Here is a 27,580-nt window from a genome sequence, read left to right on the forward strand (position 1 = left end):
GAAGCTGTCTTCAGGCTGTCCCGGTGACCAGACACAAGTATGCCTGGAACAGAGGCGTTCAGGTTAAAAAAAGGGGGACTGTAGAATGTAATGATGACAGTGAAACAGAAGTTTTAGACTGGCTTTTAAAAATTACAATTCACGCGTGCAGCCTTCATGACCATTGGGTGGCACCCTGCATATAGGCTGGCATATAGGCACCGAAATGGCAATGTAAAAGTACACGTGTGGCAATGAACCAGATGAATAATTTTTGCTTGCGACACGCGGTTTCATATATAGCTTCAGTAACCACTTATGTTTTTTTTCTCTATGTTGGCAAGAAATTGGCACATGGAATTTCTTCTAAACACAATTAATTAAGCACAGACTAATTTACCTTAACCTGGTATGCTATTAGGTGATGTAAACGTACATAACGAATCATCATCATTTTTGTTTCTGAAGAGGGAAAGCTGCGCGCAGTTAATCGGAACTTCGAGTGTAAGGCATCCAAGAGATACAAAAGCCCATAAGAAGGAACGGGTAATCCCTGTAGAGCTTGCTCACGGTCTCCTTATATCGCGATTGGCCGGCTGCCGTTCTTGCGAACCGTCCTTGCGCACGAAAGGCATTATGAGCTTCGACCGGAGTCTGCGAAACAGAGCAAAAAGCGGCCTGCAATCTCTCAAGATTGGCCTGCGCCAATTTGCCGGCGCTCTCGTGGGTACGATATTTGTTTCTCCGGCGTCGGAAGAGCGGAGCTGTCCCTAGGTGTCCGCGCCCAGGTCCCTAGCCCCGGTTCCCGCACGCGCGCCGCCTGGCGGTGCTGCGGCGCTGGGGCCCGTGGCGCTGCGGCGCCAGTGAAGAGGGAACCGATCCCGACGACGGGCTGCCGCCAGCGAGCAGCGGCCGCGAGGAGCTACGAGCGAAGCGTGCGAGCCCGCTGGGCCGCCAGCGCGAATGTGCGCCTTCTGATGCGCGGCGTGACGAGCACGAGCAGCGATGGCTTCTGCCGAGGCGACGTCGCCCGCGCCCAACATGTCGCCGGGCGAGCTGGAGTGCATGCGGGAGCGGAAGTGGTGGTGCTTCCTGCTCTCCAGCATCTTCACCTTCCTGGCGGGCCTCTTCATTATCCTGATCTGGCGAGCCCTGGCCTTCCTCTGCTGTCGCAAGGAAAAGGCAGGCGCCTACAGTCCCGGGGCGCCAAAGCAGCCAACCGCCAAGAAAGCACCCCCGGGCGCCGCCGACGCCAAGCGCAAGGCCGGGGAAGGGGCCGCCGAAATCGGGTTCATGACGGAGGCCAAGGACTGGGCAGGGGAACTCATCTCGGGACAGACCACCACAGGCAGGATACTGGTGCGTTTTCAATCATATGCATGCGCACCGCAGCCCCGCAGTACGCGCCGACGCTCCAGCTGCCATCTACTGTCTTCTAAATTAGTCAACTTTAACCAAAAATTAACCTATTGGAACCGGTAAGCTGCGCCGGGCAGATGGTGGTTTTCTCCTAACGCTTGCTGAAGATAGACGAAATTGGAAGTGCACTGAGAACGAGACATACGGAGGGAGGTGTCTGGTTCTTCGTGTTCTTTCAATTTCCGCGCTTGATGAGATCAAGCCGTCATGCACGACCTCATACATGCGTGGCCTCTGAAAGCGCTATGTTCATTTCTCAGAACTGACAATCGGGTGCTTAGTGCTCCCTAAGCACTCCAGGCTGGCCTTGTTTCGTGCCAAACGTTCCAGGACCACTGATGCAACCGGTAATATATGCAGCACAATATGGAGAAAGAGGCACCGCAACAAACGTGCAGCCGAGACCAACTAAGCCGAAACGCATTTATCTCCGACCGTTTTAGCACAGTAAAGTAAACAAAAAATAACGCGCCTGAGCTTGCTTAGTGAAAAGGACGGCTAGCTTAAACCACATGTTCCTGAAGTATCCCCTGCTGTGAAGCTACCCGGTCGTTTGTTTCAAGGCAGAACCAATGAAAAAAGAAAACAAAGAAAACGCAACCTTAAATATATTCGAGGTACAGCAGAATGCGAGCATGCTTTTCGCGTATATTCTGGTAGAGCATAAAAAGCTACCTGTTGATTTCCTGGTGTAAGTGTTGAATGTACCTCGTAATGATGCATCTCGTAACATAGAGAGATGTTTAAGGTCCTGTCGCTTGAATAGTGGCCAATGTTCATTTGTGGACATGGTTACTGCTCTAAATGCACTGAGAAGTAAATCATTGTTGGTTGGCTTGTGCGTAGAAACCTTTTTACAACAATTTTTACGTAACGAGCGAAACTTCTATGGGCAACAAATTCACTCAGTTTTGTTTCGTTTCTATAAAACGTATGTAATATACACAGAACAATAAGCAAGTTCTCAGTGGTCGAATGCTTTGTCATTCAAGTGGACATCATAAGTTTCCAATTTTTAGTGCCACGTTCGCATTCTATAGCAGTGATATTATACGTCCACTAGTTTATGAATAAGGTCCCCACAAATGAGCATAATATACCTGAAAGTTTACTGGCTTACTATTATTCCTGCGCCACAGTTGCGATTGAGAAAACAGGAGTAATGGAGTGGCCATTGTACTTGAGTTCAGTTTTAGTAACCAAGCGTCTCAGTGGAAGTGTCATGGACAACGCAGCCTCAAAATATTTGCAAGTGGTTTGCTTGCGGCTTACTACGCAGCTATACTATGCGTGGCATTCGTGTGGCTTATAGGCAGCTACTATACTTGTATTATTGAATCGCTGCTGAGCAGCAAGGTACGCATGGTGCATTTGTGTTCGAAAGTCAACATTTTGACGTCGCCAGGGGTCTTTGCTGCTGTCTTCTTTTGTCTCAGACTGTGATGACGTATTACTTCCTTGGGCTGAATGCGTAATTATTGTCGTAAAGCAAGCCACGCACAGACGTAAGCGTTCCTCGTCTTTATGACATTAGCGTGATGACGCACTGCGCACGCGGGTATCGAAGGCTCGCGCGAGAAATGCATACGTCACTATCGTAGAACGACGCACGCAGTTTTCGTGAGTGATATTTTCTGTAAAATAACGACATGCATTGCTCACTGGTTACTATTTTTTCTCTAGTAAACTAAACGGACTCGATTGCTTGGTGTATTCTGTTTACGTGAGACTTGTGCTGGGGTAGGGGATGGGGTAGGATTTCAGCTCAACGTATCGTTGTTGGCGGGGGATATTCCAGTGCAAGACAGTTGGTTAAATGCAGCTGCGCAGCGTGTCTCAAACACGTGAGTGAATGTGGCGCAGCAGTAAAACTATATATACTTGGCTAGAATATTCTCTGTCGTAGCACTAAACATGGAGTTGCGAATGGTCTAACACTTAATCTTGTAGATGCAGATCACGAGTCATTAAATCCAATGATTTGCGAAGCGGTACTGCGTAAAAACCTGTCTTTTGATATTAGCATGCGAACACCTCTTCCGGAGTCCATTGTTTCACCCGAGATTGATTGAGACGCATATATTCAGAGTGAACGTAATTAACCGTGCAATAATTCTAGCTCCATCGGCTCGCCGATTTCCGCAAGGAACTCTCTAGTCGACTGCGAAAGGGTCGAAATCAGTCGGTGACAATGTATCTGATGGCGTTCACAACGCACCCGTATTACAGTAGAAAAGAACAGAAAAAGAGGGGAGGAGGGCGACATACAGAACGAGCCGCATTTATAGTTTTCTGTTCCTGCTCTGATACCCGTTTCGTGCTGCAAAGAAGGTGGCTTGCGGTGACGCAGTGAACATGTTGAAATGCGTGCAGTCAAAACGAAAAGAAAAAAAAATATAAACGTAGTTCGGATACAGCCATGATGCTTTTTTGTTACATAGTTTCTTCTGCTTTCTGCTAAGAAATCCACAAAATTAAAGGAATGTGCATTTTTATGTACTGTCAACAGAGCAATAGGGTCTTTCACATGTGGTATTTTTGAATTCTTGCGATTTTGTGCTTCCTTTTGAGCGAGGAATATCGGCCATGTTTAGCCTTGATGAATATTGGAAGATAACTGTTTTTTGTAGCAATAAATGTGCTAAAAACGGGAGAAAATATAATGCTGTTAATTAAGACGCAACAGTTCCCCTGTGTTTAATTAAATTTATAAAGTTTTTTTTATTTCAAATACATATCTATCTGTCTTTGCGAGAGCTTTCGGTTTTGCATTAGAACTTCCTTCTGTTACAGTGCACTATAACAGATCGTAGGGCTAGTTATCGACTGATGAAAAAAAAATGGATCGTCTCACACTCCAGACTTTCAGTATTTCATCGGCTAACAAGCACCAGGAATACTTAATCCGCGGTACCATTCAATTCGGTTAGTACTCTCTCTGAAGTAGGTATATTTGTTAATAAGTCGTCCTGAGAGTTGACTTATCAGAGGATATTGTGCACTGAGTGTAGATGCGCGATCGTCATCATGTAGTCGCCAGTGAAATAAAAAAAGTAAGCTTGCTAACTTCAATGCCCAGTTTTTGTCATCACATCCCTCGAAACCTGGCTTTGTCGTTCATTTTACTATATAGTGAATCTTCTGCAGGACAAGCGTAACCGCATTCATCCGCGTGCCTACTCCCTCGTCGACACTTTTTTTCTGAATGAAAGGAGGACGTCGCTCTTCGGAGAATTCAGGCCAAGGCGACCCGTTACTCGTCTCTAGTCATCAGTTCAAACTGGGGCCAACCATATCGAGACCCTGACTAGTGTCTAAAGCACTCCGCACCTGTGTCTGCAGCGTGTACCCGTCGTCTATTTCGTACAAGGGCTGTCAACGAGAATGTACTTAGGGATATGAACTTGAAGACTGACCAACTTGTCAACTACCAGTATACCAGGCTAACATCAACTAGCAGGCTCATGAACAAAACAAGACGTGGTAACAGACATCCATGACAGTGGATTACTCTATACCACCAATGTGCAAACTACAGTTAGAGTAATCGAGTTGTTTTGTATGTCATCTCCACTGGCAATAGATTAATAGAGCCGTATATTTGCAGGTAGTGTTTAAAACCATCGTCACACATGTCTGGACCCTTCGTATATTTTGTGTAGAGAAGAGTATGGTGAACGGTTTTACTGGTTGTTAGTGTTGGGTAGAAATTGTCAGATTATTCAAGCAGTTCTTTTGTTGAAACTATTTCTTGATTGGTTGACCTTCAGTCGTCATCGGTAAAACTGATATTTGCATCACCAATCCAATGCACTGTTTCAAATTTCGAACTACTTTGTTTTTTAATCATGTACTCCGCGCCTTTCAATGAGCATGAGGGCCCCAATGAACTCGTGCATCAGATGAGGACTGAAGAAATACGTATTTGAGTGCCATACTTAGGTTGTGGAGTTACGAACTCCAATTCTCGGTTTGATCAATTGGTCACGCTGACTTTACGGCCTTATGAGAAGTTCCGCATCGTTTTAATTCGTTTCTTTTTCTTGTTCCCAGACTGCTGGTCGTATCGCTGATCGACGAGCCGCTGTAGGTGGTATACATTACTTATCTCCTGCAGAGTGTCTCATAAGAAGTGTGAACGTTTAAAAGCATTCGTTTTCTTTAATCGGTAGATTATATTCATTTCACTGCAAACCTGATCTTCACAGCTTCATAATACTAAAAATTTAGCTCAATTCCTTGCATTAATATCATCCTATTACTCCGTCATTTTTTGTGGTAGCAGAAGCTACTTAACAAAAGTTCCTAAAGCACGGATTATTGTTGAGCGCTCTTACGTCAATTCGGCTTCGGCCTGTTGTTATAGGTAGAACAGGAAGGTTGTTTTGGGTGTTCCGAAGTTCAGTTTCTTCGTGGCTCGCAATGGATGGATTTCAGAGACATATCTACGAGTAAATAAGGAGGGATAAGGTGCAAAACTGCGGGGGTTTAAGAAGTGACAGCACGGGCCTAGTACGACATTTGTCAATAATAATTTAACCTGTACGCGGCTGAGAAATTTCGGTTCAAAACGAAAGCGATAACTTGAAGAATAGGGTGAGTGGGCTGAAAATGGCATTAGTGCATGTTTCGATCTGTTTCTACCCCACAGTACAGTGCTCCATTGAGGTGATGGCGAAATGCATGCACCTGCCAATTTCTCTTTTAAATAATTCTATGTGAAGAATTAGTTGGTCTTCTCACTCTTGTCTTTCTCTTTTAGCATGGTCACAGCTGCAAAATCCAGCCTTTTCGACGTCGTGATAGAAGTGAGGCAAAACATAAAAACCATTTCGTAGGCATGCTGTATGCACGCAACCAGACAATTTTCTCGGTGCCTGTGGATGCAGACTGCATAGCTTCATTGAGTTTCTAGCCCTAATTTGTTGGCCGTCATAGCATGTGGCGCCTTTTGCGGATATTTGCCAAGATAAGGCGATGTAGGGTGGCTGCCGCAGCGATGCAACGTAATTGCATTCACTGCTGGGGCTCTAATCCCCAGAAGCAATCAGCTCGGGCACAGCAAGCGACCTGAGCAGTGGCGATCACGTGGGAATTCTTGAACACGCATTGACGTTCTCACGGCATCGCAGAAATACAGGTGGTCTTCACCTGCGACTCTGCTCGTTACTGTGCAAGTCTTGATTTCGCCCTTGTACATCTCTCTTTCCTCATTCGCGTTTCATTCTGCCTCGTTGTCGAAGGCTGAACATTCATTGGCTTTGAGGAAGGCGTTCTGAGTCGACTTGACGGTAGTGGTATCTAACTGCACTTGCTATGTTTGTAAAAGAACTACAAAGATGTTTGGGTCGTTATGTGAACTTGTTGATAAAGTTCGTGTGACCGATTACGTTAACATGTGGCACTTTAGCCGATTTCTCCTTTCTTTATGGGAACGCACACAGCGGTATTTTGCTCTACATTGTCCTTTGCCCTTTGCATGTCGTCAGCTTTATTTTCATTCATATTTTGGAGTTCATAGTCGTTATTCGAAACAAAATAATAAGCCGACTCTACCACTTCGAGTACTGGGTGACACTGAGAAGCACTTTTGCATCCATACCCGCTGCGTGTATTGCTTACTCTCATCGGCTTGGTGTATGCGTGCACTTTTCTGTTGAAACAAGCACGGTGTCTATTGTGGGGCCAGTCGTCCGGCTGTCCAACAGAGAAGGGCAATGGCCAGCGCCTAAGTGCGGCGGCGGTCAGGCGAAGGGCGCCTCATGGGACCCCGAGGATGCGAGCCACGGCTTCCGTCATCCGTGGTCCCATGCGTGCACCGCTCGCTGCCTTGTTGCTGTTGTGAACCGCCCCGACTTGGATTCCGTCCAGTTCCCGAGTCGGCGGCAGCCGTCGCAGTCAAAGTGCGGCTTTGTGGCGACACGCTCGGCCCGGCAGCCCGCGCCGCGTACGGCCTCACCGAAATTAGTGTGGCCCCGGGCTCGGTCCCCAAGCACGCTCGCGCTGCCGGAAAATTGGAGTGGCGCGCCTCGCCCTTCGTAATTAACTGCGCGTTTCTGCTACTGGCACCGCTGATCACGCGCTGCTTTCACTCGCGGTGCGCGATTTGCATGTCGGTCGTTGCTGCGATCAAGGTGTTTCCGACGGACCTCGACCGACGCGTGATCCATCTGCAAGTTTGTAGAAGAGCTCGAGAGACTCGCTTCGCACGCCGATATTTTCCACGTATGCCGGCTGCGATTGACTGATGGACTCACTTGAGCGTATTTATTTTCTTATTCTCTCGAAGCTCGTGACTCTTAGTTGTTGTGCTATTCGTCGTGACCAGACTTTGGTTGTGTAGGCTACGATGAGTCCCCGGGCTTGTCAGAGGCACCAGCTATCGAGTGGGGTCGTCTGCCGAGTTAGACTAAAACGGTCAGGTGATATCGAAAGCCCCAATATGTTGTACAGTTCTTTTGCCACATGTGCATCGCTATTGCTCTCACCGTATTTTCATCACCCCGACTCGTTGCATACATTTGACCCTAAGCTGCTGGTAATCCCGACCACATCAGTCGTTCGTCAATTGCGTCACTTGAAAACACATGTAGGCCAGAGTTGTCGTCTGTTTAGCCAACACACAACTATGGAAACGATGCGGACGCTGAATTTCTACTGCTACGGTAATTGGATTTGTTGAGCGGGGGAATATATATATATATATATATATATATATATATATATATATATATATATATATATGTATACTGGGATACGACTGTCCGCATACGAAATCGGCAATGGCGATGTGTGCTCGAGTGTTCACAAGTTCACCGACAAGTTGACACTTGGCAGAAATCACGCTTGAAGATTGCGCTCGAGGTGACTATCTCGATAGCATATTCATGGACATCTCTTCCTTTATACTCATTCGGAGGAGGTTCCAGGTGTAGAAAATAAATAATTAATGTTATAATATGTCCAATAGATTAGGGTCCACTCAAGTGGAAAAGAAGCGTTGCACAAAGAAAATAACGGGGAAACACACACGCACACACACACACACACACACACACACACACACACACACACACATATATATATATATATATATATATATATAAATATATATATATATATATATATATATATATATATATATATATATATATATATATATATATATATATATATATATATATATATATATATATATATATATATATATATATATATATATATATATATATATATATATACGCACGCACACGCCTACAGAAAGAGAGAGACAGGCTGTACCGGATAGTTAAGAAATAGACATATATGACTCTGCCTATATTCTGACCTATACTGGTGAACAATACTAAAGGTATCAGACTTTTTTTCAGGCAATTACTAAGCAACTGTCTTTTGCACTCTTTAAGATTGTTATTCTGTATCCATGGTGTCTAAAATGTTAGTGTGAATGTCCTTAAGACGAGAACATGAGATGTGACCGTACTGCTCACGAATAACTTGATTTTCTCTATACGAAGCTAGCTTCAGTTGCTAGAGCTCGTTTGTACGTTAAGTTCAGGGAAGATTTTGGCTGCGTGGAATATTCGTTGCCGGTGGTCGGTGCAGCGCACAGATATTTCTGTCTTTTGTAGGAATATTTACTTGTCCGTGCTTATGTCGGTTGTTATACCCAGTAGGAATGTGTAGTTTCGAAGATAGTAAATAATATTCACGTGCAATAATCTAACTTCTAACCATGCCTCATAATGTTTGAAGATTGTAAGATAACAATACCGTTCGGCTCATACTGGAATAAAGCTGGTTTCCGCGAGTTGTGTGACATCTTGTTCTCCCGAAAATCAACGCTTAGAAATAGATTTGTACACCCGTATCTGTTCTATTGCACAGTTCTGAAATCTAAGGAGAGCATTTTCCTTATATCTCCTGTGCTTACTAAGGGCTTTTGACTACAATAGTTGACAAAATTTTTAACTGAACCAATTATACCATTTTATTAACCATTCGTCATCTGTCGCTTCAGGATGAAGTGTGTACGCGAAAAAATATACTTGCGTGTACTTGCATTGTCGGCATTTAATATTATGCCACGAGCCTTCCGTACTTCTACGATGTTTATGTAGATTAAAAAAAAAACGATTGTGAAATAAAGCTCTCGGGCAATTGATATTTTATTGAATGAAATCGGCAACTGTAGCCATTGAAGAAAGCGAGATGTACACTGCCCATATTGTTGTTATTATTATTATTATTATTATTATTATTATTATTATTATTATTATTACTATCTGTATTGTGTTGTTATTCTTTATATTTTTATTTTAGCCTGCACCTGCACAAAGATCTTATGGTTGTTCCTGGTTATAAATGAGCGACTGATTGATTGATTTTTATAGTAGTAGTAGTAGTAGTAGTAGCAGCAGCAGTAGTAGTATAGTAGTAGTAGTAGTAGTAGTAGTAGTAGTAGTAGTAGTAGTAGTAGCAGTAGTAATAGTAGTAGTAGTACCCAGTGGTGTGATTTCTGCGGGCATTCTCGTTCAAGCCAGATTGTTCCCTCATTAAAAATACCGCTCATCAGAAAAAAATTGTCATCTTAATTTTAATTTAAACTGTAAGCATCTGGGAAGCCGGTAGAGCTCTGAATAGGTCTGGCATTGTTCAAGTGCCTGCATGAGGCACTTTTGCACGATTACTGGCAATTTTTGTGCCTCGGCGAAATATCCGTAAACAAAGAATTGTTTGCAGATATGACGTAATGGTAGAGATAATAGTTCACTAATGCGCACAGCAATAGGTTACGACCAAATGTTATGCTAAACTGCAGCGGTATTAAGATAATTATTTGAGATATGCGCTTAAATATGTTTTGTCAAGTGGAGTAAAAAAATCGCAGTAGCGCGTGAATTGGCTACTCAGTGCGTGTTCCTGAGCGCGTACCATTTTTGCCCATAGTGTTAGTCAATCAGGTGATGCTCTCGATGTATTTGGTCGTACTCTGTAGATAATTCATTAACATTCAATGCGATCGTGGACATACTGAAAAATGTATAGCTCCACAATGTCAATAATATAAACAAGTTTTGCTGAATACACACGTGAACTTCTTTAGGAACGACAGAAGCACTCGTTTATTATACTATATTAGCTTTCAGAGGAGTTACGTAGTGTTTCTAAGCTGATAGATTGATTTGATTGATTTGTGGGGTTTAACGTCCCAAAACCACCATATGATTATGAGACGCCGTAGTGGAGGGCTCCGGAAATTTTGACCACCTGGGGTTCTTAACGTGCACCTAAGTCTGAGCACACGGGCCTACGACACTTCCGCCTCCATTGGAAATGCAGCCACCGCAGCCGGGATTTGATACCGCGACCTGCGGGTGAGCAGCCGAGTACCTTAGCCACTAGACCACCGCGGCGGGGCGGTGTTTATAAGCTGACAGCACAGTACAAAATCCTGATAAAAATTTTATTGTCAAGGCAGCTCGAACACTCTGCCGTGCAAAATTTGAGCAAGAATTTTGTCTGCCTGATACACTGCAGTAGCGACACTTTAAAGCTGAAAGAAATGTAAAGTGTTTCAAATAGACACTGGACAGAAAATAATAAATATTAAGGAATAGGGATGGATCTGGAGAAAGGGAAGCTGCACTGGAAAATATATAACTGCGTAGATTTATTAAATTTGAGGACCAGCAACATGGTGCATTTGTTATCAATGGTGGCTATTTCCATTTTGTAAATCTATTCCCCTTTTCCCCCACCCCAAGTGTAGGGTAGCCAACCGAGCCAAGCTTGGTTAACCTCCCTGCCTTTCCTCTCTATTTATCTCTCTCTCTCTCTCTCTCTCTTGATATATTATTTCACGTCTCGTGTGGTGCGCGTTTGTTATAGAGCTTGTTGAGTACTTAATTTGTTGAGGACAATATATAGTATCCACGTTATACCTGTGTGCAGCAAGGTGTGAAACAGATTTATTTTTTATGTAACGATTACCATAACCCGGCCTTTGCGATCTACATCTACAGTCGAAACTAACAGGTTTTGACGTCACTGCCATATCTGGCGAAGATCATAATTCTGCTTGATGACAATCTTTTCCAATGGCACGCCCTTGGATATCGGTCGACTGCAAATAGTCACTAAGCTTTATTGAGCCAGTCAGGTTTACTCAATATATCGAAGTGCTAGCATTTGCAGTATACTATCTCAGTTCAATATTTTTTTGTTAACACCTATGTTTGCATTTTGTGAAGTTGTTTACGCCTCAGTCTCAGTGCTGCAGGCGAAACCGCCTGGATACGCAGCCACATAAACGCGAGCCTGAAAAGTTTTACCCCCTTTTCAGCTTCGAAAACGTTGAAACGAAATTACTGCGGTTTGCGGATGTAGTTTCCAAAACACGAGCGTGCACTTTGAGCGTCAATAAAAATTAATGATTCGTTGCATAGCTCCCAACCACGCACCGTATGTGGCCAGCGCTGGGGTTTAGCGCGACTGAACGCCGCACACCATGCAGCTAGATTGCTCGCGGGATAAAAATGCGGGGAAAATGTTTGTGGAGAGCGTAACAACGTTACGCTGGAGTAGCTGCCAATATGGCGCGGGGGTTAGGATGTGCTTACTCACCATATCCATTACTTAGATTTTTTTTCTCGCCCACCTTTCCATGGCCGCAAATTTTGTAGCTCCGCTGTTGCTTTGCGATCTTGCAAAACACGAATAAATTACCCCGACAATCTTCAGCATTTCAGTCAGTTCGTCGTGAGCACGAGCGCAATTTTTCCATCATCATATACAACCTACGTATTTCTTGACTCCGACCATCACTGCTAAAGGAGGCAATAAGCTTGTGTCAGAAATGACGCATCTGGGTGGGGCCATGACTTTTCAAGTCAGCAGTAAAACGGCGCTATACCCTCCCGACTTGTCTTCGTGGTGTGCGCTGTGCACTACAGCTGTCTTTGCAATGTACAGTGTCAATTTTTATGAAAGGGAACGCGTGGCCTGCGCGCTCCGGCGGCTGCCGGCAGCACGTTCAAGCGGAAGCGAAAGCAACCACAGTCACTTTTCGCGTCACCTCCGATGAGCAAAACAACCATCCGTTCCTTATATAAAACCAGGGGCAAGATTGTGACCCCCCCCCCCTCAAAGCGATCAGGCGAGAGCCGGCAATCGTCTTAAGGGGGAGGGGTTGCAATTTTGCCGTTCTATATCAGCAACGAATGGTTGTCTTGCTCGCCGCGAGATGACGCGAAAAAAGACTGTGGTTGCTCCCGCTCCCACTTGAACGCGCTGCCAGCAGCCGCCGGAGCGCGCAGGCCACGCGTTCCCTTTCATAAAAATTGACACTGTACATCTTACTTGAACTCTCATACTTCGCGGCATGTCGGGGACGTGGAACATCCGAAATGTACGGTAGTTTGTCAAGCGTCGGCTCCCGTTGCACACCGAGCGCATTTTTGCAAGACGGGTCTACGATGCCGTAACAGGCTGTACGTCGGCGGATGATAGCTACCGAATCAAGCCACTCACTGAAGATCAAAGGCCATTTCGACGTGCGCATGGTTCTGACGACCTGACACATAAATGCAGTTGACCCGCTAACTGCGATGAATGAGGGATTTAAAATAACTCGTCCTATTGATGTATTACCACAAGGCGCATTCACTTGCTCCCTTTACTTTTCTGCTCTCTTCATTTATAGGCAGCTTTAGTGTCACTTCATCGTGACAATAGCAAAAACACGACTGTGCCTTACGAAAGCAGTGAAATTGAAGGCTCGTTTTCTTTGTTCGACACAACCTAAAACCAACCGACAGTAAATCCAAGGAAGGCGTAGGGAACTTTGTAATAGCCTTTTAACAATGTTTCAGTAACTATTACTCAAACCTATATCCCAATAACTACAATACAGTTAAAAGTCTACACACATCGTTCCTTACACCTTTTTCGACTTCATTGTGCGTTGGTTTTCCTTAGAACTGTAGCTGACTGAACCCTAAACAAACTTGCCACAGGAAGCGAAGAGAGTCTCGCCGTAATATTGCAGTAAATATCTGGTCACTGCAATAACCTCACAATGTTCCAGCGAAGGAAGCATTCACAAAAAATTATTCTTCGTGACTTCCATTCGGAAAAGGCCAACTTACAGCACATGTCCGTTAAGGGGGACTTCGGACCGAGCTTGCAGAGCAATACAGTGTGATAACAGTTAAAACATTAGGATTTATTGTTCACTTGACTTCAAAGTTCTCTCCACATTGGACAAAGATACAGCAGGGGCCAGCCAGAAATATTTCGCGGAGGAGGGGGGGGGGGGGCGTTTACAACCATTTTTATGTATGTTCTAATAGTTAGTTATGTTGGGTTTTGTGGCGCAAGAGCAACTAAGGCTATGCTGCGCCATACTCATGGTGAGAATACTTACAGCAAACAGTGCTATGACAATGACTCTGAAATGTCTTAACGGCGATGACATATGAATATGATGAGAGGTGAAGCGGGTGAAGCGTGGCTGTATAAAGGCCTAAAAGGATTGGCTCCGTAAACGCGTGAAGTATATATCTCTTCTAAGATTATGTGTGTGATGCTCGGGGTGGTCAATGTGTATGGTTGGTGCATGAGGTTATGTTAAACCGTAACGGCTTTTACATAGCACTAATACCATACCCGTGTCCTTATACCTAAGGGCAGGGAGGCAAGTGCCTCGTTGTAAATTCCAGCTGCAGCAGATGCCTCTCCGAAGAGGCTGTGCTACGAGTCACATTAGTCAAGTTTTGCCATGTCTAGCGGTAGCATAGTTTAGTGTAGTTAGACCTTGTTCTATGTATGTTCTAATGTGAGTTTGTATGTGTGCTTGTATATGCACATATACTCAAACACTTCCTGCAGAAAATTTCACAAACTGCATAGCCTGCCATATACTTGAAGCAGCGTGCACGGGTATATACAACACTTCTTTACGAGAATGTTTGCGACACGATACATAAAGACAACGCTTACTACATAATTTAATGGCACTGGACCGAAGGCCCTTCAGCCTCAAGAAGAACCTAGGTCCATGACCTATACATTCATTTTAGAGGCGGGCTTTAATATAGGGATGACACTTTCTCGAAGCGAGTGATATTATTGTAATGTATTGACACACTGAATATGTTTATTTGATTTGACATTCATTATGTTCTTGCCCTTATGTGATATTTGTGCCAAGACACACTTTGTTAGTGGGACTGAACTTTTACATCAGTTTGGTGAGGTTATGCGACTGGATTCGGGATCTGCTTTTTTTATGACGCTACTTGAAGACCACACTTTCGACTAAATTGTACTAACTGATTTTAGGTATAGGTGCATATGTGCCTTTCTAGTGTCCATGCTACTTGAACATTTTGAGAAAAGATCCAGTCAACGTCATTAAACGCACTGGTATATCCTGAAAATCATGAACAGTTGTAGAAATCACGTTAGGAAACGCTTTCATTCGTAAAACGTGTTCGTAATCAGGAGGCCGCCTTCGCTTTTGTTCTTTGTCACAAATAGTTGAATCGTATTGCGAATCGTTATGCCGTATAGCACAGCACCTTTCTGAATAGTAGCGCCAAAAAAGTGACAACAGACAACAAGTGACGTTATCCGCTTGTAGGTATTTTCGGTGTTACTCGGTTTGCAGCCATGACAGAGGAACTGTATCTCCAGTGACTGCTATGGTCATTTCATTACTTATATTGTTCTATTCACATAAAAGATTTTAGCACAGCCCGAACTCCTCAATGAAGTCAGCAATGTTACCTATTTTTCTAGGACCTGTGACGGAAATGAATTCTTTTACGAGCGAACAATTTAATGAGTTTATCTGTAGATGAGGTAAAACATAACTTTACTTAAAACTGTGAGGGTGAATAGTAGGGAGTAGTCCACATGCGCTGATCAAGACAGCTACCTTACACGCTGTCAGTGGGAGGGAAGGGAACTTACCATGGACAAGAAGTGTTAAACAGGGTTGACAGCATGATGCATAGCTGTAAACGTTTAGCTTTGATCATTTTGTTATGCTCTGTAACAATATTTTGTATGACAAAAAATCCAGCCAGTTCCACTTCGTGAAGAGTGCCGAAACAGCGAAGCTGAATCCTCTCTTTCATCAGTCTATTTATTTTTATGTTTTCAAGTCTTCCCTTCGTTGGCACTTAGCTGCAGCCTCTCTAGCGCGAACATCGCGTTGGCTTGGAGAAGGCGAACCCGTTCCCGCGTCAGCACTCGCTGACCGTCACGTCGGGTGGCTTCTCCCTCGGGAGTAGTCGAGGTCATTATGAAAGTGCAAACTCCCAAAGAAGCGACGCCCTTTCTTACACTCCACCGAGACGCTCACTGACCTACTTCTGGTGAATCGACTGGATTATACTCCGCTGAGCCTCACTCACGCCCCTCTTGACCCGCCTCTCATTGGTTCACTCTTTCCACTAGGCCTTACCCTCTCTCTTATTGGAGCGCATCTCATTGGTTCAACCGTCAAACCTCACCCTCACCTCTCTCGGCTCAGCGCAGCATTGCTCACTCTCTCCACTGTGCGATGCCTCAGCGCTACGTCATTGGACAGCAAAGCTTCGAGTAAGAGCTGCTTTTCTGTTAAAACGAAATCTCGAAATTCAATTTTTTTTTTCACGCAAATCGCATCCTCGTTAAAAAGGTCTCATTGAATTTTCAACCTGCCTTGGTCTCTATGCTCGTATGCACAGGCTGCTGCAGCGGAAAGTCGCTGCAATAGAGTAACTGTTCGCTACGCTTCACAATTGAAAATTTTCACTTTCTGTTTTGCTTCATTGGCTCCCTTCGTAAACAAGCGACGAATTAAATGTTTTGTGCCGCTTACTTTACAGCTTCTATCTTAATGTCTTCTCTAGAAGAGAGTGGGAAACTCATCATAAATTCGCTTGCTGTTGCAGTTGTGTTTGCGTTTTCTTCATTTTTTCCTTCAAGCACAAATATATATCCCACGAGGCTAACAGTAAAATGTGTTGGCTGCCATTTTAGGTTGTTGACTGTTTTCAAACGGCGAAAAGGTTGCGAGATACACAAGTTAAATTTATATATCTCTCTTCCGTGTACGCCCGCTTTCCCGTATTAAAACAAAGTATTTCTTAATGGTGAAACATATCAATTGGACTTCTTTTATGTGCGGAATGCAAACGCGTGATTTGCAGCTGGCGCGGCGGCTTGATTTCCAAGTAAATTATACATTCAATGTGGACAAAGCATCGAACACAGAAGTTTTTCAGAGCTCTGCATCGAGCTAGATGTAAAACATAAATGAAAAAAAAAGTTGTAATTCTGAGAACGTGCTGCTCTCAGAAGTACAAGCGTTTGTATTGCAGGTGCTTTCACTCCTTTTTTTGTCCCTAAGCATTCTCGACTTGGTATGTACCAACAAACACAGCGCGCAGTGCAGGCGCAACCAAACTTACAAGGTAGCGTCAATGTTCGGTGACACAAGAGAACGCCTTTGATCCACGTAAGCAATGAAGGACTTCAGTCTAGAGAATATCTTCCGGAAAGGCACTCGCGTGGAAGGGCTGAGGACAGGACAATACCTTGTTTTTGGATTCATAAGGCCCGTCTACAGCAAACATTTGGAGCAGTAAGAGTTCTGAAGAACGAAGGATGTTTAGCGATTTTGCTGTGAGTGTGTATGTGTCTCTTTTTTTTTTCGCTATTATTTATAGATCTCTCTTTGTTGTCTTTTGCACAACCCTTATTTCCCCACCTATACGCAGGGTAGCAAACTGGTTACATTTGCGAGGTTAACCACCCAGCATTTTCATTTAATCTATCTCTTTCTCTTGTCTACTTGGCAGCGATAATACAACCATCCAACAGCAAGCGACTTTTGACCTTTTCGTAACGAGTGTACCCCCTCGTGATGGACCATTATACTCGTATAGTAAAAAAGCAAGCAAATAAGCAGACAATACCAAGCATCAATATTTCCCATAAACCAGTATTCACAAATCGGATCATGCGACATAGTGCATGGTTAAAAAAAAATGGTCCTGCCAAATAGTGAGAGTTGCCATTATATTAGGGAGTATTGCTCTCAAATAAAAATTACTTTTTGCGAAAAGCAAACTTAGTAATAAATTTGTTTCTGGCTTCCGGCAAAACGTTACTGGTGATATATTTCCATTAATTTATGGCTGTGAAGAACCTCAAGAGCGCACAGACGTGGAACTTATGTCAGTTTTGACATTACCTCCAACTTAAGAAGAGGTCTGATTTAACAGGAGAGACAAAAGGGTGGTAGTGTAAGGTTATTCAAAAAGCGTTCCTAGGTAACGGCAAGCTCAAAGTTGGTTTTTTTAACGTATCCCATTGTCATACATAAGGAGGAAGCTCGTGTAAAATACATGATCATTACCTCACATGGCAAGCGTGCTTTTCTTTCTCGAGAACGATGTGATCTCTACGTGAATTTCAGACTCTAAATTAAGCGCAACGCACCCAAGTGAGCAAGAAGTAGCCGTATACGGTCCAAAAAGTGTTCATCAAAACTGAAGCGCAGCGTATAGAAAGCCCTGTAAAAGGCCGCAATTTGAAGCGGTAGCCTTTCTGCGCTAAATATTGCCGCAGAATAAGTGATTGTGCACCACTGTGTTGCAGTTTATTGCGATGATATGTCGCATGTTGACGCCGTCAAGAGAAGAACGCGCCGGACAGCACAAAGGACGGCGCCCCGCGGAGAGTCGACAGGCGAGCCGATTCACGTGAGGGCAACTGACAGCCCAGCGTTTTGTCTGCGCGCACAACGTTATCGGCATTCCCTTGCATTCGCAGACTTCCACTCGCATCTGTGGGCTTTCTTCGAAACAAGCACTCCTTCTCCAAGATCACGTGTTGAAGGCCGAATGGAAAAGTGCGGGATCTTGCCTAGGTGGCGTCCACTTTTACCTCGACGCCTCTGCAACGCTGCTTGTGCTCCCGCCACACAATGTGGAGGAAGTTTAACAGTTGTTGGGACTGACATAGGACAGTTATGCCAAGAACGCCAATGGTAGTGTCACGCACAATTATCCAGCTGATGAGAAAAAAATGACGAGATTTACAAGGATAGTTTCTCGTTCCTATTATAACACCCAGCGAGGAAAACTGCAAGAAAACCTGAAGTGCCATCTCTATTTCGAAAAATTGTGCCAGCATGACTCAATAAACAGAAAAAAAAGAAAATACAGGGAAGAAAGAAGACATCAGGTAGTTGAGCAAGCGGCGTTATTGAGCCTTCAACAGTAAATCAAGAGTTGTTGCCGATGCTTGCGTTTACACAGCTATGCCGTTGCTATACACAGCTATCTTGCCGACGCTATACACAGCTATACACAGCTTTTTTGATGCTTCCATTGAACTCAACCCGGAACTTTTCTCTTCTCCGATACTTCGAGTGAAATGGCAGATGACGTCAGCATAATCAAATTTGGTCTTTCTTTTCCACGACGCCGCAGATGCTTCGACGCTGCGTTGAACTCTGTTATTAAGACTCCGTATGCGAAGGGCAAATGCCTAAAAATGGACAAACACCATATTAAAGATGACGTGCAAGCAAAGTGAATTCCATCTAAGGTGCCGTCGGTGTGTGTATAAAATAATGAAAGTAGATTAGCGCTGTATAATCGGCTCGTAATCAAATGAAGGAGATAATTATCGATGCAAAAAACAAATACAGAAAAACAAATAACATTATTTTATGCCGGCGTCCAATAAGAATTGATCTGTGCCATTTTTTTTGTCAAGAAAATGACATGTGACGTGCGTCATTTCTGTGACGTGGACATGTAGCCCGCAAGAAAAAAAAAAGTTCGAGACAGAGTTAGATCAGAGAATAACACTTTCAATTTCTGTGTCCTCGAACATAAAAGACGGATGCGTAATTCACTCAGTCATGAGCGCCTTGCTTCTTTGTTACTTAAGTTGAATCTTATTACGGCTACAGACAGTAGTACAACAAAGAGAAGAAGCGCTATACGCAAGTTTGAGCGGTTACAGACTTTTTACAATAGTTTCTTACTTGTTCTGAGATGTTCTCTACTTGTTGACGCCATTAATGTGCACTTCTTGGACCCTTTATGTACAAACGAATGATCACAGATATTTGACATAAATGATATTTGACATATACGTACTGCGCTAGGGCTTACGTAACTGATCACGTAGCGCAAAAATGTATGACATAGGGCAAGTTCAAGGGACGAAGGGCGGCACTAACTTCCAACAAGATTTATTTCAAAGAGCGTGCGCATATATATTCTCGAAATGCGAAAGACAAACAAACCCGCCAAAAAGCCCAGAACTGCCATGCCGGAAAATCTTACATTCTCAAGAAAGACAATTTTTTTTTACAATACACTTGTAAGGCTTACGCTTGCAAGTGTGCTGCCAATATTTTGTGTGCCCTCTCACAATATGACAGCAATCACTTGGATGTCATCTCCGTTTAAAATTTTGCAAAAACGCTAGGCTGCTTATTTCGAAGATTTATGAAAGTCACCTGAAGTCACGCAACAAACGGAAATCAAATTCTCAAGATTGAGGAGTTGGCGCGACTTTCAGCAGCACAATAGCTTTACATGTTTGGTCCCCTCGCATTGCCGGGTGAGGATGAACAACGCTAGGTGCCATCCTTGGAAACACTTTGGCGCGCACAAAGTGGTCGGGTCGCCTTCCGTTTTCCCGTCCTGTGTGCGCGCGCCACAATGTTTTCAATAAAGTCAACTTTCCATACCTGAACAGTTCATGTCAAGTGGCTAATCTGGGAAGTTAGATCAAGTGCAGCAACGAAACGATGAAGATCACCGATTGATAACGTCACTTGCTCAAGTCCGACAAGGCGGCAACTATTTATATCAAGCCAGTTTTCACTTATATACCGAAGAACAATGCATAATAAATCAGTGTTCACCATCTCTTGTTTTCTTCAAACAATCCGGTTAATTCTAAATAAGATTTGATTATGCGACATCTTCGCAATACTAATAAACAATAAGAAGGAAATGAAAAACCAGAACGTCCCGATGGTCAGCCGCGATTCCACCGTTTGATCATTATTTGTACTAATAGAAATAAGTCGATGGTTGTCCCTTAAGCTCTTCTCATATATGCGACTATGAATGATTATTTTAAGAAGATTTAGCCATTTCTTGTCTATGTCATACCGCTGGTAGAGGAAGCATCTTGTGCCTCAGTGTGTATGTGAGAATAGTACGTTTAACAGGGCAAAACTCCTAATTCTTAGTTTTTTTCCGGGTTACTGATTTGGGACACCTGCTCAATTTGTTTCACCATTGAAGCGCAGTTCACTATTTCATAGGCCGGCCTACTTTTTCGGCCACGTTGGATAGCCGCTATGCAACCGGATAAAGGTCTGTCCACATACAGGTGACCACAAACCGTCTGACAGTGGAAAAGTAACGCCACATTTCTCACTCCGTTTACCCACAGAATCTACCCCCTGTTTCTTGCTCCTGTTTTCCCACCTTCAGTGCTGGGTGGCAAACCGAATGCCAATCTGGCTAATCCCGGCCTTCCTTTTCTTTAATTAAATGTATGTAAGGAGAGGTTGGTGCCAATGCGTGGCGCCGGCTACTCCTCTTGCACAAAAGTCAACATCGCACATTTTGTAGCAAACGCAAGGCTATACATATGTACATAGCACAACACTTACACAATGAGTTCAGGTTTTTCAACACTGAGTGTCCACACCACACAGAAATTTCCACACTACGTAGAACTTTCTCTTTCTCCCTCTGTCTACGTCACGAAACAAAGTGCCATTTCCAATGTTTGTTTGCACAGTCCACCATCCCCCATGCGGGGTGGTGCCTTGAAGGGAACGAGGACAGAGCGAACAGCACGGCGTATTCCAGTCGGCATGATCAGTTACGATTCGTGGTCAAATATAAAACATTTAGGGATGGAGCGTTGTTCTATATAGATCTTGTTTGTTTTGTTCGACGAAGCCTGCTGTGTCTCCTCCAAAGTATCTCGACTCTTCATGACCCTCGTTGAACAGGCGTCGTTGCCTTGTGCTACAACTATTCTCGCAGTGCAGCGCACCACGACAAATTTTCGGAATTGTGGCCCTATCTTTAGTGTGGGGAATAACGTAGTAGGAAATAACGTGTTACCTTTGTCATCCTCATTCATAGATTTTTCCCAAAAACTAAATAATTTGTTCTTTATTCCTTCGGTTCTTTTATGACTTGGCCGAAAATGGTCATAAATGGTACACTCACAGAATCATTTTCAAGGGTGAAATTTGTTTTCTTTTAGTATTAACTCATCGCCTTACAGCAGAGACTGTTTTAATATGTCTCACATCACTAGACCGGTAGTTGCTTTGTCAGACAAAAAAAAATGAAACGAAGAAAGAACTTCGAAAAACAAATCGCACAAGAGGGCCTGAACTCCAGTGAATCGCATGCCAGGGCGAATATTACACGGGACAAACGCGCGCTTCTTCAACTCAGCTTTGCGCTCACTCACACGGGCACTGCTCGCTACTCACCACGCCATTCTCCGCCTTTGAAGCTCGGCCTTCGTTTTCTGTCGCTTCGTCGTTAGACATTTTTATTCTCAAATAGAAACGACAGTGCTTTTGAAAAGAATGGCACCACCGCTGTAGCAGAACTACCAAACTTTTCGTTTTTTTTTCTTCACTTTTCCTTACGCCGCCGTCTGAGCGCGGTGTCTTTGAAGCACTAATATGAGAGCGTGGTCTTTGGAGCTACTGCCTCGACACCAAAACTCCGGTCGCCGGGCTTGCCAATGTGTTCGCTGTCAGCGACAATAAAAATGAGAATTCCTCGCGTCGCGCCTTCTCCGGGGCAGTCGCCTTTGTGCTCGCAAAGCCCCTGGCTTTTTACGAGAAAGAAACAGCGCTTATTCGGCACTCCTGAAAAGATTAAATCAGTGGGCGAGATGACAGATCGCGACTCGGAAGTGAAGCTCCACAGCCTCCACAATCCGTGGCCCCGAACAGGTAAAAAGACATCTATCTATCTATCTATCTATCTATCTATCTATCTATCTATCTATCTATCTATCTATCTATCTATCTATCTATCTATCTATCTATCTATCTATCTATCTATCTATCTATCTATCTTCTATCTTCTATCTTCTATCTTCTATCTATCTATCTTCTATCTATCTATCTATCTATCTATCTATCTATCTATCTATCTATCTATCTATCTATCTATCTATCTATCTATCTATCTATCTATCTATCTATCTATCTATCTATCTATCTATCTATCTATCTATCTATCTATCTATCTATCTATCTATCTATCTATCTATCTATCTATTGAGCACTTGTTTATGGAGAATACTAAAAAAAAGAAAAAATGAAACATGCGCCAAGTGTACAGGTTAATACGCCACATACCAACTTGCTTAAAGCTCGCTAAACCAACGCGTCTAGTATGACTGCAAATGGACAGAACTGCGGACAGCGGAGATGTGCTCCTGTATCTAAGCTGTTGCATATTGTTAACGAAACGACAACTTAGCTTTGCTCGCAAATCCGGGAGATCTTTCAGTTAGTTCTCTCCTATACCTCCAGCAGTACCAGACTGAGGTGCCTTATTTCTTTCCTAACTCATAGTTGCGTGATATTCAAGGATAGCAAGCGATGCTCAGGGCATTAGTCGACACTACTTATCGCAAAGCTGTTTTCGATGAGACTGCGCCCGTTCACAGGCAAGGAAACGAAGCGCTCCTTCTCTGCTTACATCCCTCAGTACAGCGTCTTATTGACGCCTGTAAATAGTACTTCACCTTACAATGATTGTTATTGTGGCAAAGCAAAAGTACTGAAGATGAAAGGGTGTAGTGTGTATGGCATAGGAAAGACATGCAATCATGACGGATGGCAATAGTACTTGTGAAGTAACTTGAAAATTTTCACAAGCAAGAGTATAGGGGTTCCTCTTCCATTAATGCCGAATTCTTCTCGCTGATCCAGAGTGGCCGTCGAAATCCTGGAGCGAGCACACGGGTTGTGCCAAGCCAGATCTGTGAGTTTGGAAACGCGAGTGCCCCGCATGAGGTCACTCCTGAAGTTTTTCATGCGTACGTCACTTAATCAGTACCGGAAACTTCCTAGGCACAGCCAATTATCTTCGGCTGTGCATACGACAAGCCAGGAAGCATTTCATTACGCATCATTTCGTATAGCATGTACTTCTCGCCGTCCTCGCTGCTGCTACTTGGCAGAATTAGTGTTCTCGCTGTCACTCAAAGCGAGAAACAAACCAGCAGCAGCACGTCCAGCAGAGTCAAACGACGCCCTTTTAGAGAGGTAAACAAGAGCACAGGGTCACTAGACAGACAAAGACTGAGAATGCCTAAAAAATGCTGAAGACAATCTAGCTGCCCGATTGTACCGAAAATGACGGCAATGCATTCTCGGAGTTCCGCTGGATTCCGTCTGTACAAGACGGAGATCACGGAACGCTCCGTCATGGAGTTGGTTACGCCGAATCTGCCAGTGTAAAACACGAACTTGCTTCGAATCTACCAGCGGAATGCAGATTCTCGGCCGCAAAGAAAGAAAACTTGCTCCCGCTAGACGAGTAGAATTCGCGGTAAGTGAGAAACCTGACGCTCACATGTGCAAAGCACTTTCAAAACATGCAAACGCTAAAGTACAAATAAAAACAAAAGCACTGTAGTTGCGACGGCGGTATCCACGCTCACCTTCAATGGCGTTGGAATCATGGCTTCCGCCTCATATATACATTACCAAACCGTTTTGCCAAGAACACACTTCAGTACTGTAGCTTAAACTGACCTGTACGTTAATTTGCAAATTTAACGAGCGACGTGTCGTCACTTTGATTTTCATGCAAAGAGGCATGAAATATCTGGGGCCAAATTTCCAGAGCTATTAATTCGTAAGGCGATTTTTTTCCTTTTTTTTTCATTGGCTAACTTCCTTCGCTAATGATATGGCCAGCGACAGAAGCGGCTGAGTTTTATATTACGAACAATTTTATTGTTGAAAATTTTCTGAATTTGTATCTTGGGCATCACGCCCATAGTGTGGATGCAAACGGGCAACGTTTTTTTAAGACCTTCCGCATGCGTTCTTAAAGCACTCGCTGATTTAACATGGGCGTATGATAATGCAAGAGAAATAGCTATCTCTATTTGCATCTCCTCCATCTGCTTAGTTGATGTTTGGGTTCCCTGCTTGAGGGTCGCGGAAATTGATGCCGAGCAATCACCCGCCTCGGCTCATTCCAGCTGTGGTCACCACTGTCACGACGCAAGCGTCGATTTGTTGACGCATCTGCCATCAACGATGCTCATTTTCTGCCGAACAGTACGAGTACGAAACAACGCGTACAAACGTATTCGTGGAGCGATCGCTTTCAATCTGATTGTTCAGAACGACGAAGTGCGAATGGAGCGAGGCACGAGATTGCAACGCGTCCGGATCACGGTCCGCGACGGCAGCCCTCCGCCGTTTCGCTCTCGCTGTGTGCGGAAGAACGTCACGCGCAAACTTTGCACAGCTTCACCGCAGTCGCTGTTTTTGGCCGCATGGTGAAGAAGCAGGCAGGATAGAGCCACCACGGGCGCACGCTCTGCACATCCTCCGCCGCCTGCGTGCTCAACGGCGATGGATGGACCGAGAAAGCACACACACATACGCACACTACCTGCGCCGAGAGAAGCGGTTCCTATTAATAATGGGCGTCCGCGGGATGAGGCGGCTATTTGGAGCGAGCCCGGCGTTCAGCAGCCATGGCGGTCGTGGTTTTCTGGGCAGGCTTCCCGGCCGCGCGACAAAGCGGCCTCTATATACGCGCGGCGGCCAGGCGTCACTTTGACCTCGTTTCATCTGGGTGCCGTCCGCCACTGGCTTTCCCTTCCCATCTTTTTGGTTGCGTTACACTGTGTCCGAGCCGAGAGGGAATACCTCTGAGTCATGCACGCGCGACAACAAAGCTAACAGCAGCTACGGCCAACAAGAGCGGGGACCTGTTTGTCTAAGCGAAAGGGGTAATGAAACTGTCTGTCTAGGTGTTCCGAAGAAACAACAGCAACAAAGTGGGCTGTAAAAGGTAAAAGTGTATAATCCCTTCGATAGCACTGAGTTGTAATAATATGAATGGCTAAGAGTGACTCACCGACAAGTAACGGTCGTTTATCGGAGGGTGCAGCAATAAACCCGGGCGTTTCTCCAAACCACCGTAGCTTTTTCATCGCAGTAAAGTGGCCGCTGGTGCGACGAACATGTCGATTTTTCACGTTTTATTTTTGAGTACGGGTGCGCCGGTGTCCAAGTCCGCACAACGGGTTCAGGGGCGGAGCGGGTGCCCATTCCTTTTCGCCTCCGGGGTAAGCCAGGCGGGAGTTGGCGTAATCGTGCGCAGCCCTGCTGCGTTCAGTTGAGCGCGAGCGGAAAGCAAGGAAGTGAGTGATTGATTCGAGTCAGCGGATAAAGCGACTGGCGACGCTCTTGGTGGTGCCACGCCCGCGTGGTGAACGGAGAGCCGGTCCTCGCCAATATAGGCCGACCGGCGATGCCGGTGGCGCACATTTCGCGCCCCCCGAGCAACGCGCTCTTGTTGGTGTTGGCGAGGCGACAGCCACTGAATCAATCTGCTTCCACCACTATTCCCTGTTGCTCGTCGGCGTTTATACCTTTCGAACCACACGCGCCCGTCATCGCCGAACCTATTAGCATGTACACTTCGTGAACAATTTTTATTAACGGCGCGTCTCCGCTGCTTTTTGGGCACGGTTTGCCGCCACGGTGGTTAGATTTTGACCACGGCTGATCATGAAAGTAGACTTCTGCTGAGTATGAGGAATTTATTACACCATACACGTCAATATGCCGCCATCCAGGTTATCGCTAAAACGGCTTCGGTGTTTTCATTCAGCCGTGATCTGGTATGGTCACAGAAGCTACGACGTTATTACTTCGTGGCCGCAGATTGCGGAAATTTTTACTGATTTAGTTTCTAATTTTGGATCAATACAAGCATGTCTAATTGTTTTTTATTATTGTTAGCATTTTTCTCGTGTTGTTTTTGTTTTGAAATCTCATGAGCGTGTTCTGCTGGGTTTATGTTCAGAAAAAAAAACGTGTTATGCTAAACAAAATTCTCGAGAGGAGAATATTTCACCCAAACCACGATGGAAGACGTATCATTAGCGAATCCAGCTGTCCAATGGGAAAACCAAGTTATGAAATGGAAGTTTTGTGAAGTCGGCCCCCTGAGCGATTACTTCCGGGTACGGCGATGTTCCACTGAAGCAAACGAGCTGGTCGTCGCAGTGCGGATTCTGATTTTACGCATGCGCGCCAAATAGATGGCGGTAAAAGGAAGCCCACCAAAAGCAGGGAACGTTTTCGCCCCTCTCCTCCCCCTATTCATCGTTTTCGTCACTTATCCTGGTTGAATGAGAGAAGCACACGGCGGCGACGCTGAAATGGGAAGACCCGCTGCGTGCAACGAATACGCGGAATAAGCTTCGGGCCGCCTGATGCACCCATAATGGCGAGCCTAATTTGCGATGCGAGACTCGGTGGCGAAAGCGCCGACAGACTCGCATCGCGCGAGCTTCCACAGCGAAGCCCTTTGCTGCCGAAGTCAACTTTCGCCCATGCGCAGACATATCGAAACGGTGGGCTTCAGCAGCGATCCGCGTTATTATTTTTTTTCTTCCCTAGAACGCAACTGCGCTGCGTTTCGCAAGATGAATATTTCAATTTCTCCCATTTGCATTCTCAGTTCCATGTTCATTTATCACTCTGATTGCCAGACGCTGACTCCATGGCTTCTTGTTCATCGTATAAAATGGTGTTCATAAAGCTCGCTTTTGGCGACGAAAGTCGCAGTTATGCTTTACGTCCCTAAAATATGCCTTCACCTGAACACGCGCTGTTAAAAATTTCAGTAATACTAATACATCTCAATCGCATGGTGAACTGTTTTGGCGCAAGGTTATTTATGCGCTGCATTACTTAAAATACTGTCAATTAAAAATGAAATGATTCAACCTTACGACTGAGAACGTACTTTGCATGCATTATGACACGGAGCGCGACTTATAACATAACAGTCATAATGATGCTGCTCTCTCAGGAGCAGTATATTTTTTTTGTCCTGAC

General features: G+C 44.6%; 1 protein-coding gene across 2 annotated transcripts in view; it reads left to right on the top strand.

The window, feature by feature from the left end:
* Window positions 1-859: 859 nt before the first annotated feature.
* Window positions 860-27,580, top strand: part of slo (calcium-activated potassium channel slo) — a 196,903-nt gene continuing 170,182 nt past the window's right edge. For both annotated transcript variants that reach the window (XM_075878745.1, XM_075878746.1), the window contains exon 1: window positions 860-1,338. In XM_075878745.1, the coding sequence (XP_075734860.1) occupies window positions 985-1,338 (354 nt within the window). In that variant the 5' untranslated portion in view covers window positions 860-984. The remainder of the gene's footprint in view (window positions 1,339-27,580) is intronic.

This window comes from Rhipicephalus microplus, chromosome X (assembly GCF_043290135.1).
Source record: "Rhipicephalus microplus isolate Deutch F79 chromosome X, USDA_Rmic, whole genome shotgun sequence".
Classification (NCBI taxonomy): domain Eukaryota; kingdom Metazoa; phylum Arthropoda; class Arachnida; order Ixodida; family Ixodidae; genus Rhipicephalus; species Rhipicephalus microplus.